A 12047-nucleotide genomic window follows, 5' to 3' on the forward strand; every position below is an offset into this window, starting at 1 on the left:
AATCCTCGAACATACACTCGTCTTGTCCCATTAATATATTTAAAACGACGATGGGGGCAGGGATGAAAAGTTGATCCCCACGTCCCCGAACCCAAAAAAACGGGGATCGGGACGAGTATGTGGGTGGAGATGGAATTTGGGGACGATATGGGAATGACAAACTCGTCCCTGTCCTGCCCCACCTTAGTCTTGAACAGCTAAACTTATTGGACCACTTGTTATAAAATAAGTACGAAAACAGTCCTGTTAGGCTAGTTATAAACACAATGACTGTCAATTTAACAAGAAGCGTATGAAAGTTTGAATGTACAAGAAGGTGAAATTGCGTAAGTAAATGACACAAAAAATTTTATGGATGCTCGTATATAAAACTCCTACGTCACTCCTTCTTCTACTTATGAAAGTTTTCACTAAAAGACTTTGGTTTTACAACGTCTTGCGCATGTGTCTTGGTTGATCAATCGGAAACAAGAACTCTCAAATGTGCTTAAAAATCTTGGAAATATTCACTCTTGTTTTCTTGAAAATTTCAGCGATTTGAAATAGCTTCATTAATCTTCTTCTTTTGAGATGTAATGCATATTTACAGTAGAGTGCTTCAACGGTCGAATTTGTTTTTCAACAATCATCTGTACTATTTCTCGACAATATGGACATACTCCATACTTATCATTAAATGCTCTCTGGACTTTAAGTCCATGCTTTTGATAAAACTATCATATCATATCTGAATAGAGTGGCTTTCTGTCATTTCGAAAGTTGGTAGGATATTGTATGGCTCAAAATACACCTTCCTTTTGGGAATTCTCAATACTGATCTTTCTGAAGTACGGTTTGAACTCGTTCACTGCGTTCAATAGTCTGGACCGGCCGGTTACTTGTCAGAGGATGTCTTGTATCCAGAGTACAATAAAGTTCGACGATTTGATTTCTAGACAGGACGAGTTGAACTCCTGAAAAGGTTTGAAATAATCCAGCATTCTGCAAAATATGTTTTACAACAAAATGAGCAGCTGAAATCCCGACTCGTTTGATTAATAGAAAAGCCTTGATGAAATGAGGATTTGTAACATAATCCATATTAAACAAAGCATTTGTATCATAATCCATATTAAAGCCCAAACTTAATGCCTCGATAGCCAAGTACACGAGTTGCTTGATTAATATAAGAGCCTTGATGAAATGAAGATGGTGTGCGAACGTCTAGGACCAAAGGAGCATCCGACTCCACGATCCAAGGTCGTGAAACGAGACGAGAAGCAGCTGTACTCCCTTCGTAGCAGACATGCATTTCCGCCATATGAGGAGATAAAAAAAATTAAAAATACCAGGAATACAATAAACACAAGCAAAAAGTGCACCACCATAATTGACATCCAGACCACACAGAATCTTTATCTGTGAACCCTACCGATATTCACAATAAAAAATAATATTATTAGCATAAAAAGTAATGTTTTTTCATGGATGACCCAAATAAGATATCCGTCTCACAAAATACGACCCGTGAGACCGTCTCATACAAGTTTTTACCTAACAAAATTAACCAAAAGTTTTTCCATTATTGGGAGGTTTCCTATACGAGTAGGTCTGTTGTGAGACGGTCTCACGAATCTTTATTTGTGAGACGGGTCAACCCTACCGATATTCACAATAAAAAGTAATACTCTTAGCATAAAAAATAATATTTTTCATGGATGACCCAAATAAGATATCTGTCTCATAAAATACGACATGTGAGACCGTCTCACACAAGTTTTTGTCATCCTATACATATTAGAGGCACACTAATTCCAACATGTATAACGCTATATAAAAAATCATGTGAGATAATCTCACATATCAATTTTGATATACATATATTATATTTAAGTCACTCGTAAACAATTTGATCCAATTTCTGAAAACCCCTACAAAAATTGTCGGCTTTAGAATTGAATTCGGGACAAATGTCAGGAATTTTGATGAATGGATAATTTCTCATCTCATGAAATCCTCCATGTGTTGTCACATGAAGATTTAGATATTTTTCATTACTATTATTACACGACCACTACTCGAATTTTATATATATATATACATATATATATATATATTACATATATATGTGCCCTCCTATTTTGTTCACATTAATAATTATAAAAAGAAAATTAATATAATAATGATAACATAAATAAATATAATACTAAACAATAATTATGACAGGAAATATATTTGTTTGGTGGTATTATTTTAACAACACCCCACATAGTAAATTAATATATCGTTGGCTCATGGTTTCTTGACCGTCAGAGACATCATAGATATATGACAAAGATAAATTGTGTTTTCCTCTTATATATTTGATCTTTTTTTCGACATGATTCTAACATTAAATCAATGTGGCATTGATGTGGGACTATCGCAGTGCAACGTCCCTCTCCAAGAAAAATTAATAAAAATTGGAAGATTTAAAAATAAGACTAAAATTTGATAATATAGAGGATCAAATCGCAGAGACAAAAATACATGACTGAAAATGTAATTTTCCCTAAACATCATATTCGAATTAAAACATAGTCTTTCACGACCCGTCGGCGTAAGGGTTTTTTCTTCATACATTATGAATATAGTTCTCATAAAAGAGGATGGTATTATCAACATATTTGTTTTGGAAAAAATTAGAAACTATAAGTTCAAAATTTTATGTAAAATTTTGGATTTATTATTATTATTATTAAAAAAAACGTTTGATTCCACATGTATATGGAAGCTAAATTTGCCCTGTCCCATGCAATCTTGGCCGCATTGCATGCGATTTGTCAAAGATATGTGGGGCAACTTTCTCAATGATTACAATTGAAAAGCAGATTCAATTATATACACACACAAAAGACGAATGTGTTGTCACAAAATATATATATATATAAATATATATACTTATACTAGAACAATTGAAACGTAATTTTTATGAGAAAGTATGTATTCAAGTGGTAATAAAAGTTGATTTTCAATGCGAGTAATGATTCCTACCTAGTTGGAGTAAAAGTCGGTGTCATTTCACTATTTTCCGGTTGTAGATGTTTTTTTATCAAGTTTCTAATAATAAGACCAGCGCGTAACATATTATTTTCTTTATTAAGATGAATACTTAATAAAAGATAAATTTAATTTAAAATACTAAACATAGATTTTCGAATTTCTCACCGTACGAAATTGATCGACAAAAAAAATTAATATTCTACTCCAAATTTTTAGTCTGTATAGGAAATATTTTTTTTTTTAGCTTCACAAGTTTATATGAAAATATTCTCTTGTAAAGAATAACATAGAGCCGAAATATTAGTATTTATATCGAGTTGACAACGAAGAGGACATCTAAATTGATTTTAACTTCCACTAAATTGTTTGGTTCTCCTGACTGCACCTGTATTCAAGAAAATCAATAGGATTTACTGAAAAATATTTTTTAAAACACATTATTTCAAAATAAATCAACCCATACTTGCATAATTTAAATTCTTGAAATCATTGTTTTCAACTACCATAGTTTATATATACAGTTTATATATATATATATGTGTGTGTGTGTGTAATGTTGTTTTATTTATGAAACGAGACGGGATAAAACCATTTTACGGGGAAATGTTTGTCGGAAATTTTGAAACATACAACTCCATCGTTCAAGTCAGTCGATTTATCAAGCATATGTACGTGATATCTGACTATGCTACACCGAATGTAACTCTCTCCGTCGTGTTTTACCACTTGATTCATGTGGATATTTACATATGGATCAGACAGTGCTCAGGGATTCAAAAGTTCTCATTTAGCTAGAGATTTATTGACTGAAATTCACCCTACTTAGCATAACATAGCAGACAAGAAAACATAAGAAAAACTAGACAAATTATACACAATCATTATAACATGAATTGTGTAATCATTACAATCTGGTATGCTGTAAGCAGCTGTTATCTAAGTACATGATAAAACCATTATCCTATTTTCTTAATTATGCTTAAAAATGTAAATTATGAAGACAAGAAGAGACTGAGGAAAAAGTCTTGAGGATATCAATGGATGGTAAGGATGTGATGTAAGAAAGCAGACTTTAGAAAACAAGATTCTCACCAAAAGGCAGCCTCTTCAGGTCAGTTTTCTTCTGACAAGTCCTTTAAAGAAATCGAAACTGTAGCCAGATGGAGTATATCAAGTCCGTGCAAGTGAATATAAACAAACATTGAATGAAAAACCACATGGGAGATAAATGTAAGTACTACATGTAGCATTTTGAAGATCATGCTGCTTGAAATATATAATATGGAATGACGCTTGGATAATTGATCGACAACATTAAAGGATTCGGAAGAATATGATAAGGGTTGGGCGACTTCGAAGAATTTCAAAATAATATAGCAATCTAACAAGAAGAGAAGTATCAAGTTTTGTGGAAAATTTGAACTGAATAACTAGGTGTGGAGCAAGCATCGTCTTTGTGGACAATGCTTTACTATGCAATATGTAGAAATATAGGTTATGATTTGGATAGCAACGCAAGAGTTGGGTGGAGTATAAGAATTCACTTTTTATATATGTGCATGTTTTAAGTTGGAATTTAGTTTTGATGGCACATTTATAATACGAAATTAGCTAGTGTGATGTTCGATGGCTTCATATAAGTTGGTTTTATCATAGATTTATTGGAAGAATAATATTGTGACAGTTGTGTATCAAGTAAAAGCACAATGATCCATGTCAAACATGAAATGTCATGGAGGCGGAGTAACCAATATGAGACCTTCAATGAACTACATCATAAAAGCTATTGGCAACTCTGTATTCGATTGAATAGGACAAACACTAATTACTAAAACTCACATAACGTGTCTACAGGCTCAAGGTTTAGCGAGACATGATCTTTTGTCGAAAGGCGGAAGCCGAACGAATGATACTTTAGTAGAACACATGTCTTGACTATTATGCAAAAGCCTCTTGTACTATTTGAAGGCTTAGAGGAAGACTAGCTTCAAGTGTCTTAAATGAGGAATTATGAACCAAATGAATTTTTTACTAGTCATTTATAGTTTGCTTGAGCCCCAATGAATATCGGTTTTAGCATTCATAAATAGTGAACAGAGTACGTATTAAATGGTATGACGTAATTTTCTTCGTGCATTAGATTCTAGAACATTATACTATAGTACTGCCTTTGTTTGGCAAGGTGCATGCCTCGGCTTGAGATTTGCGACTAGGCTATCGAAAACGTGCCTTAGTCTGCCTCAAGCTTTCATAACTGTAGGAAGAACTACATATTAATAAACTAAACCAATGCTCTCCAATTGTGAGTAGAAGCATTATCCTTCACTCCAATAAATTATTTTTATAACTTTCAAATACTATTCATGAAGTTACATGACTTTGCACTTCTCTTCGTTGAATAATGCATTACACAAATGATATAAGATATGCACCGATTATTTGAAGACGCAAAATTATGTGAAACGAGAAATAGAGTACATGTAAAACCCAAGATTTTGTAATCATGATAATATTTCTATAATTTAAGTGTGTTAGTATTATGCAATCTTCGGGTATCTATATCATTATAAGATGTAAGATTTGCAAGATTATCTAAAGTTAGTGGATAATTATATCGTGTACAATATTTTGGAGCTTGAGATCTAAGATAATATTGTGCATATTTTTGAACTTGGGATAATAAAAAGATCATGATACAAGAAATTAAATAAAAAATTTTTGGATATAATCAGGTAAATTTTGAGATATAAATTCAAAGTTGAAAAGATTGTAACAGATAGAGATATAAGATTTGATATGATATTGATACCAGATAAAGATATAAGATTTAATATGATAATTATCCTAGATTTAAAGTTTGATTCAAAAATTCAAACGCAAGGATAATACACGATCAGAATAGCAGTCACCTCCCTATAAATAGGAGAAGCTTTCATTCAGAATTTACACCTCATTTACACATCAAATTTTCGAGTTTTTGCTCTCCAATTTTCGAAATTCCTCCCCAAAATTCTGCACGAGTCATCAAAATTCTGTTCATGTTCAGAAATTCGTTTCTCTCGCTCGGGTAGTCGGAATCCGATCTCCACCGTTCAGAATATGCTTCAATATGTTTCGAATAACATATCCAAATTTCAGCCAAATCCGACGGTTAATTTTTTGTTTATAGCCTTTGTAAGATAACTGCTCAGATTTTAGGCGAAAAACAGCATACCTACGTTTTTCGTCCATAAGCAGGTTAAAACGACTTCAAACTCGATCTCCACCGTTCATAATTTAATTAACGTACTTGGTAACGTACTGTAAAAGTTTGAGCCCGATCCAACGGTTCAATAAGGTGCAACGAATTTTACAAGACGGCTGATTTTTCGGGCGATGTGCTGTTGCGTTTTCGAAGTGTCGGTTGCATGATTCTTCTATGTTTCTCGAATTTTCACGTTTTCTCCAAGGATCAAGGTAAGTGGGCTTGTTTTAAATGTGTGAATTTCGGTTATGCATTTCGTGTGTTTTAAAATTCGGTCGAGTGCAAATTCTTCTTCTACCCCCTTCTGGTTACGATTTTTGGCATGAGTAAATGTTTTGACACTGTGAGAATTCAACTTGATATGGGTGGGAATCCCGACCATACGTACCATTACGCGGTGGGGGACATAATCGCTATACGGCCTCGTCCCCTTAGAGAAGTAAAAATTATGGACTGATATCAGTAAACCATTGAAAGTAAATGAATCTCAGTGTCTGGTTAATGATGTGCACGTGGTATGAGTCATGTTATGAAAGGTGTGTGTTTCGAATTTTTATGTATTTTGTTATGTTGTGCTCGAACGGCCCCCACTTGCTGAGTATTTCTCAAAATACTCACCCCTTACTCTACCCTCTCCAGATAAATCAGAAGAAGAAATAGAGAAAGAAGAATCAGACACCAGTTTTTGGACTGATAGTGGACGCATGAAGAATTTTAAATAAGAATATGTTCTTGTGAATTTTAATTCAAGTTGTGAACGGTTCCGCAGATTTTTATCTTTTTCAGAGTTACTATTGTAAGGACGACTCCATTTTTATGGTATTTATGATATAAACTGGTTTTGGTTTATACTATACTACGAGGCTTGTTGTTTAGCAATTATGTGATTGTTGAATAACGCCGGTGTCGACTAACCCCGGTCTCGGGGCGTGACAGTACATATCTCTGGTGATGGGAAGGTATTATACCTGTTTCCATCTGGATGAAGCTCGCATGTTTGACCATCTTCAGTGACAGCTAATAGGTAACCGGAAGTTGTTAAGCCCTGTATACGGAAAATAGGCTGCTTTTATTGCAGATAGATACTAATGTGCATTTTTGTCAAAAATAATTATGTAAATGCAACAGTTAAATAGATTATTTTAATTGCTATAGCTTTCTTTACATACGAGAATTATGAAAAGAAAGTGTGAATCTTAAAAAGTAGAAAAAAGAATTGTATTCAAGCACAAAAATATTGAGAATGGACTGATTCCTCCGCTTTGGCAATCATTCATGTGCTTGAAACACATATAGTGATTGCAGAGGCATAGAGCCACGTGAAAAAAATTCACTTGACTTGTGGCCTCAATTCAAAACTGGTCATTGCCTCATTGGTGCACCATGAGTGGTTGGTATAGCATTAATTGGGTGTTATTTGTGCTAAAAAGTTTACCTTTTCTTGAGATTCTACAATTCAGAACATACACACGAAATTGCAAGGAAGTTATATTTGCTTGAAGCATTGATATGGTTGCTTATAAAAACTCAGCTATTTGTGCTAAATAATCTCTCTCACGATTAGCAGGTATTTTTTTAAAAAAACAGCCCTAATGTCTCATGGGAGAGGCCTACTTTTCTAAAAAAACATGCGTACTAGGGCCATTAATTTAACCGTTCCCCAGGAACAGCTCTATATTTCAGAGTCCCTCTAAGCCAACACTGGAACTTCTTCTCAGTACTTCACGCTCCTCCCACAAAATGCATCACCTTCTGAAATAGGTGCTCTCTTTCTGATTATTATTCCTCCATATAGTTTTCTTCGGAAAAGTTAATTCGCGTCAGAAGTGGCCAATATAACTGAATTCAATAGAATAACTTACTTGAAGCCCCAATGCCTAATTTAATTAATAAAAATCTATTTAACTCATACTCTAAGAAGCCTCGACTGAGGCTTTTAAAAACAATAGCATTTAGCACGTCTGATGTAACGTGGAGAGTATCATTTGCCAAACAAACTTATCTGACAGTGCTTCAATACGTAAAATGATTTCTGCCCCAGAAATGCAGATGACACCAAATTAAATATTGAGTGAGAGACTAAAATTTCAACACAAAATTGTAGGGACAAAGAAATGCAAAGGAAATTATGAATAGGATAGAAAGGAAAAAAAAAAGGCAAAGAGATCTAATCACCTGGATTGTGACCGCATCTTCTGATATTGATTCTGGCTTCTCGTTCTTTTCCTGAACTATGACTCTTTGTCCACTGTATGGAAGAGACAAATTCGAAGTAAGATTGGAATAATGTTATGGCTGCTAGTATCATTTCCTATTTAACTATTTGCATCTCAAAATAAACTTTTCAAAAAAAATTCTATACAACCAAAAAATTAAAATGGTCAAAACGACCATACGTGTAAGTGAGTGTTGCGCTAGCGCTTTTGTATTCCTATCAAGCACGAATACATTTCAAATTCACCATGAGATAAAACTAGGATGCACTTCTCCCTCGTGCCCATAATCAATGGTGGCACATGGTAAGAATCACAACTATGTATTTTCACCTGTGCAACCACGTCTTGTAGTATAATTCTTCAAGAGTTTGAAAGCCTGCATGATACCCGAAAAACGAAAAATTATATCTTTTCCTTACAAGGAATCATAGAATAAATTTTGGTGACGGTAAATATCTATGTACTTGTTCATAACTAACTAAAAAGAACATAGGAGTCTAAAATAGTTACAAATGAATGCTAAAAACTGCGTAAAGCTAAAATATTTGATTGGAGAAGGAAGTAAAGCTTCTTTTCAGTTTTAAAATACCGAGTGTGAAGATTAAATAAAATCAAGTAAATAAGTCACAACGGAGAAAAAAGAAGACAACCACCTTGATTTATGAAAATATCATAAAAACTCTCAAATTTGTTGAAGAAAGCTGCAATGATATCTTCAAGTTGCAATTGGTGAGCGCATGGTGTCAATCTTTGCAGAACTGAATTCAAGCATGTCGTCGGTTTCTGATTGCTAACATTCAAGCCAACCCCTGCAAAAATATATTTTAAAATCTCGATGAAATATTTTTTTCAATAATGGTAAATGAACTCCAAATATCGTGGAGCATAATCAATCACAACATGTCTAGAAAGTGAAAGGTATGTAACCAAATTAAAATGGGAAACACTGCACAATATTTTTATAAATTGAAGGAACATTAACGGTTACAGTTGTGCAATATCAACCAATTATACTGCTTACCAGAACTGATATTAAACTTCTTTGACTTATATACTGATGTGCACAAAATTCCTCCCACCTTAGCACCATCTAAATACAAATCATTTGGCCATTTTATTCTGACGTTGAGATGCGGCATGCCCTGAAAAATTATAATACCCAAGAGCAAATGTTTAAAATGAGGGTTTGAAATGCCAACTACCAATTAACAGCACAAGAAGAAGTAATGCATGAATTTTGATTTCATAATTCAAAGAAACCAAAGCTCAGCTACTAGCTCTTACACTATTCCGACAAACATCATTAATTGCCTCAGTCATCGCCAGACTAACCACATATTGCACCAATGGGACAACTCGGCCATCCTCCATCTGTATTGTGAATGAATACATAAGGCACCCCTTTGGTGATTCCCAAACATTTTTTGACCGTCCTTCGCACACCATAACAAAGACAAAAATAGGTAAAATATACATAAAAAATTCCAATACATATTGAGGAAATAATGTTACTACCTCTGCCTTTGAACTGTACATCAGCAACACATACTCCACCAACAGGCAACTCCTCGAAATTACTGCCAAAAATGTTGATAAAATATTCCACTGTTCAAAGGAACAAATATTATATGACGCGATATGCTTTCTCTGTACAAGGAAGAATGGATTTGAGACTTCTCAAAATAACTTCGTGTCCATGTTCAACATTTGGACTCAAAACTACATTGGTTCACTTAATAACACAAATAGCCAATGCTTTTCGAGCATTTTATTAGCTCGATTTACCCATCATAATTTTAGATCACTTCATACTACTTAGATAATTCATTTGAAACGATGCATCACAGTTAATGATCACGTAAACTTGATCAAAGATCACACACACTTACTTAATTCACATAGAATTAAAAGAACAAGAAAACAGATGAGCGAAAAAAAAAGTTAATGATCTTACTGTGAGACAACATCATGCGTGGAAGCCAATTTCGGAGAGTAAACAAGCAGCCTTCCAAAACGAGAAGTTGAGAGCGAACTCATATACGAATTCACGCAAAAATTTCCGTCATTTTCAGTCCTATCTATGCATTCTATCTCCGAATTCAAGACGACATTTAATGGAGAACCATCGGGGAGCTTCAATCTGTTGTTACTCTTCAAGCACCTAGCTAATTCATTTTCCACAGTCGATTTCCCGCACAAAACCAACGTCGTAGGCGACTGCAGCTCCATTTCTAAACCAAAACATCAAAAAAAACATCGATCGATCAGCGATTCGCACGCATAAAGTACTGCATGCAGGCATATGACACAAATTTGTTGGAACACACAACAAAAGAGAGAAATTTTCAGAGTTTTTACTTGTAAGAAAGATCGAGGCGAAGGGATTATTCGGTAGGGAAGTGAGATTTTGAAATCGCCGGCGAGCTCCCACTTTTAGCATCGGAGACGGCGGAGAAAACAGAGCTTAACATGTTTTTTTGAAAAAGCCCAAATTCTGGCCCATAATAAAAGGCCTAATTTCGGCCCATGTAAGAGCTCCCTTGGGAGCTAAAACCAATTGCGACAGTGAAGTGTGTTAATAACCATGGATGACAACGGGAGAGAGCGTCATACCCCCGTCTCCGTGGAGATTAAATTTTCATCTTCGTCTTGTTTTCTTGGTCGGAAAATCTTCATCTCAATCCCACAAGGATTAAAGTTTCAAATCATCTAGAAATGACGAACGGGACGAGTTTGTCATCCTCAACCCTCCCACCCACGGATTACGTCTCATCCCCTATCATGCATCACCGATCTTGTCGGGGTTAAATCTTCATCTCAACTTTTTCTGATTTGTTAATTGTTATGAAATGTTGCTGTTATTATTTATACTACATTATTAAGTATGAGATCATTAGAGTAGTTACCTAAAAAATTTAATTCTATAAAAACTTCCTCAAGTCATTCCACATGTTACATAGAAAAAAATCTACACAAAACTTTCCTTCTAAATCGAACAACTCTTTTAAATTTAAAATAACAACATGTGTGTATCTTTTACTAGTTATTATTATTATCGGAGTGGATTCAAGGATAAGATAATACCACGAGGATTTGAAAAATCCCTGAACCCGAACTCATATTTGAAAATAGGGATGAGAATGAGTCTGATTTAATTCGGATCAAACGGGTTTATACCCAATCGACAGGTCTACAAACGAGTTCACGTTTTAATAAATCCACCGGTATATGTATTAATAATTATTATTTATATTTTTATATTAATAGATAGATAAATGAGAAGTGCCCTAATTCCCTACCGTCGCCCCATCGCAGCTGCTCACTCTCCCTCACACACAAAAGGAGATTTTGATTCTCCGTCCCATACATTGGCGACTCATCGGTCTAGATTTTTTATATGAAAGCTATACTTTCTTCTTCTGTCATTCGGCGTAGATTTTTGATGACTTGCCTCAATTCTTTTCCTACCATGAAGAAGATCGGTTTCTTCTTTCATTAGTTTCTCCTCTTTCTAATAAGCTCATTTATTTTATATCTAATATTGCTCGACTGTTGCACCAACGTTG

At 34.4% G+C, this 12047-nt stretch overlaps 1 protein-coding gene across 1 annotated transcript; it reads right to left on the bottom strand.

Annotated features, from left to right (window-relative positions):
* Window positions 1–3871: 3871 nt before the first annotated feature.
* On the bottom strand, window positions 3872–11014 carry LOC142521067 (biotin--protein ligase 2-like). The gene is made up of 10 exons (XM_075624254.1): window positions 10840–11014; window positions 10436–10712; window positions 9997–10058; window positions 9766–9914; window positions 9503–9623; window positions 9135–9290; window positions 8812–8857; window positions 8441–8513; window positions 7234–7310; window positions 3872–4171 (listed from the first exon to the last, which is right to left on the bottom strand). Exons 1-10 carry the CDS (start codon window positions 10919–10921, stop codon window positions 4129–4131), a joined length of 1086 nt encoding a protein of 361 aa, XP_075480369.1. The 5' UTR covers window positions 10922–11014; the 3' UTR covers window positions 3872–4128.
* Between the last annotated feature and the right edge of the window lie 1033 nt (window positions 11015–12047).

This window comes from Primulina tabacum, chromosome 12, assembly GCF_025594145.1.
Source record: "Primulina tabacum isolate GXHZ01 chromosome 12, ASM2559414v2, whole genome shotgun sequence".
NCBI classification, from domain to species: domain Eukaryota; kingdom Viridiplantae; phylum Streptophyta; class Magnoliopsida; order Lamiales; family Gesneriaceae; genus Primulina; species Primulina tabacum.

Excerpts from the sequence above, each read along its gene's own strand:
- LOC142521067 (XM_075624254.1), bottom strand. The coding sequence starts at position 10,921 with ATGCTAAAAGTGGGAGCTCGCCGGCGATTTCAAAATCTCACTTCCCTA. Across the intron at positions 10,713-10,839 it reads CGCCTCGATCTTTCTTACAA|AAATGGAGCTGCAGTCGCCT; the intron begins GTAAAAACTCTG and ends GTTTTGGTTTAG. Across the intron at positions 9,915-9,996 it reads TGTACAGTTCAAAGGCAGAG|GACGGTCAAAAAATGTTTGG; the intron begins GTAGTAACATTA and ends TGGTGTGCGAAG.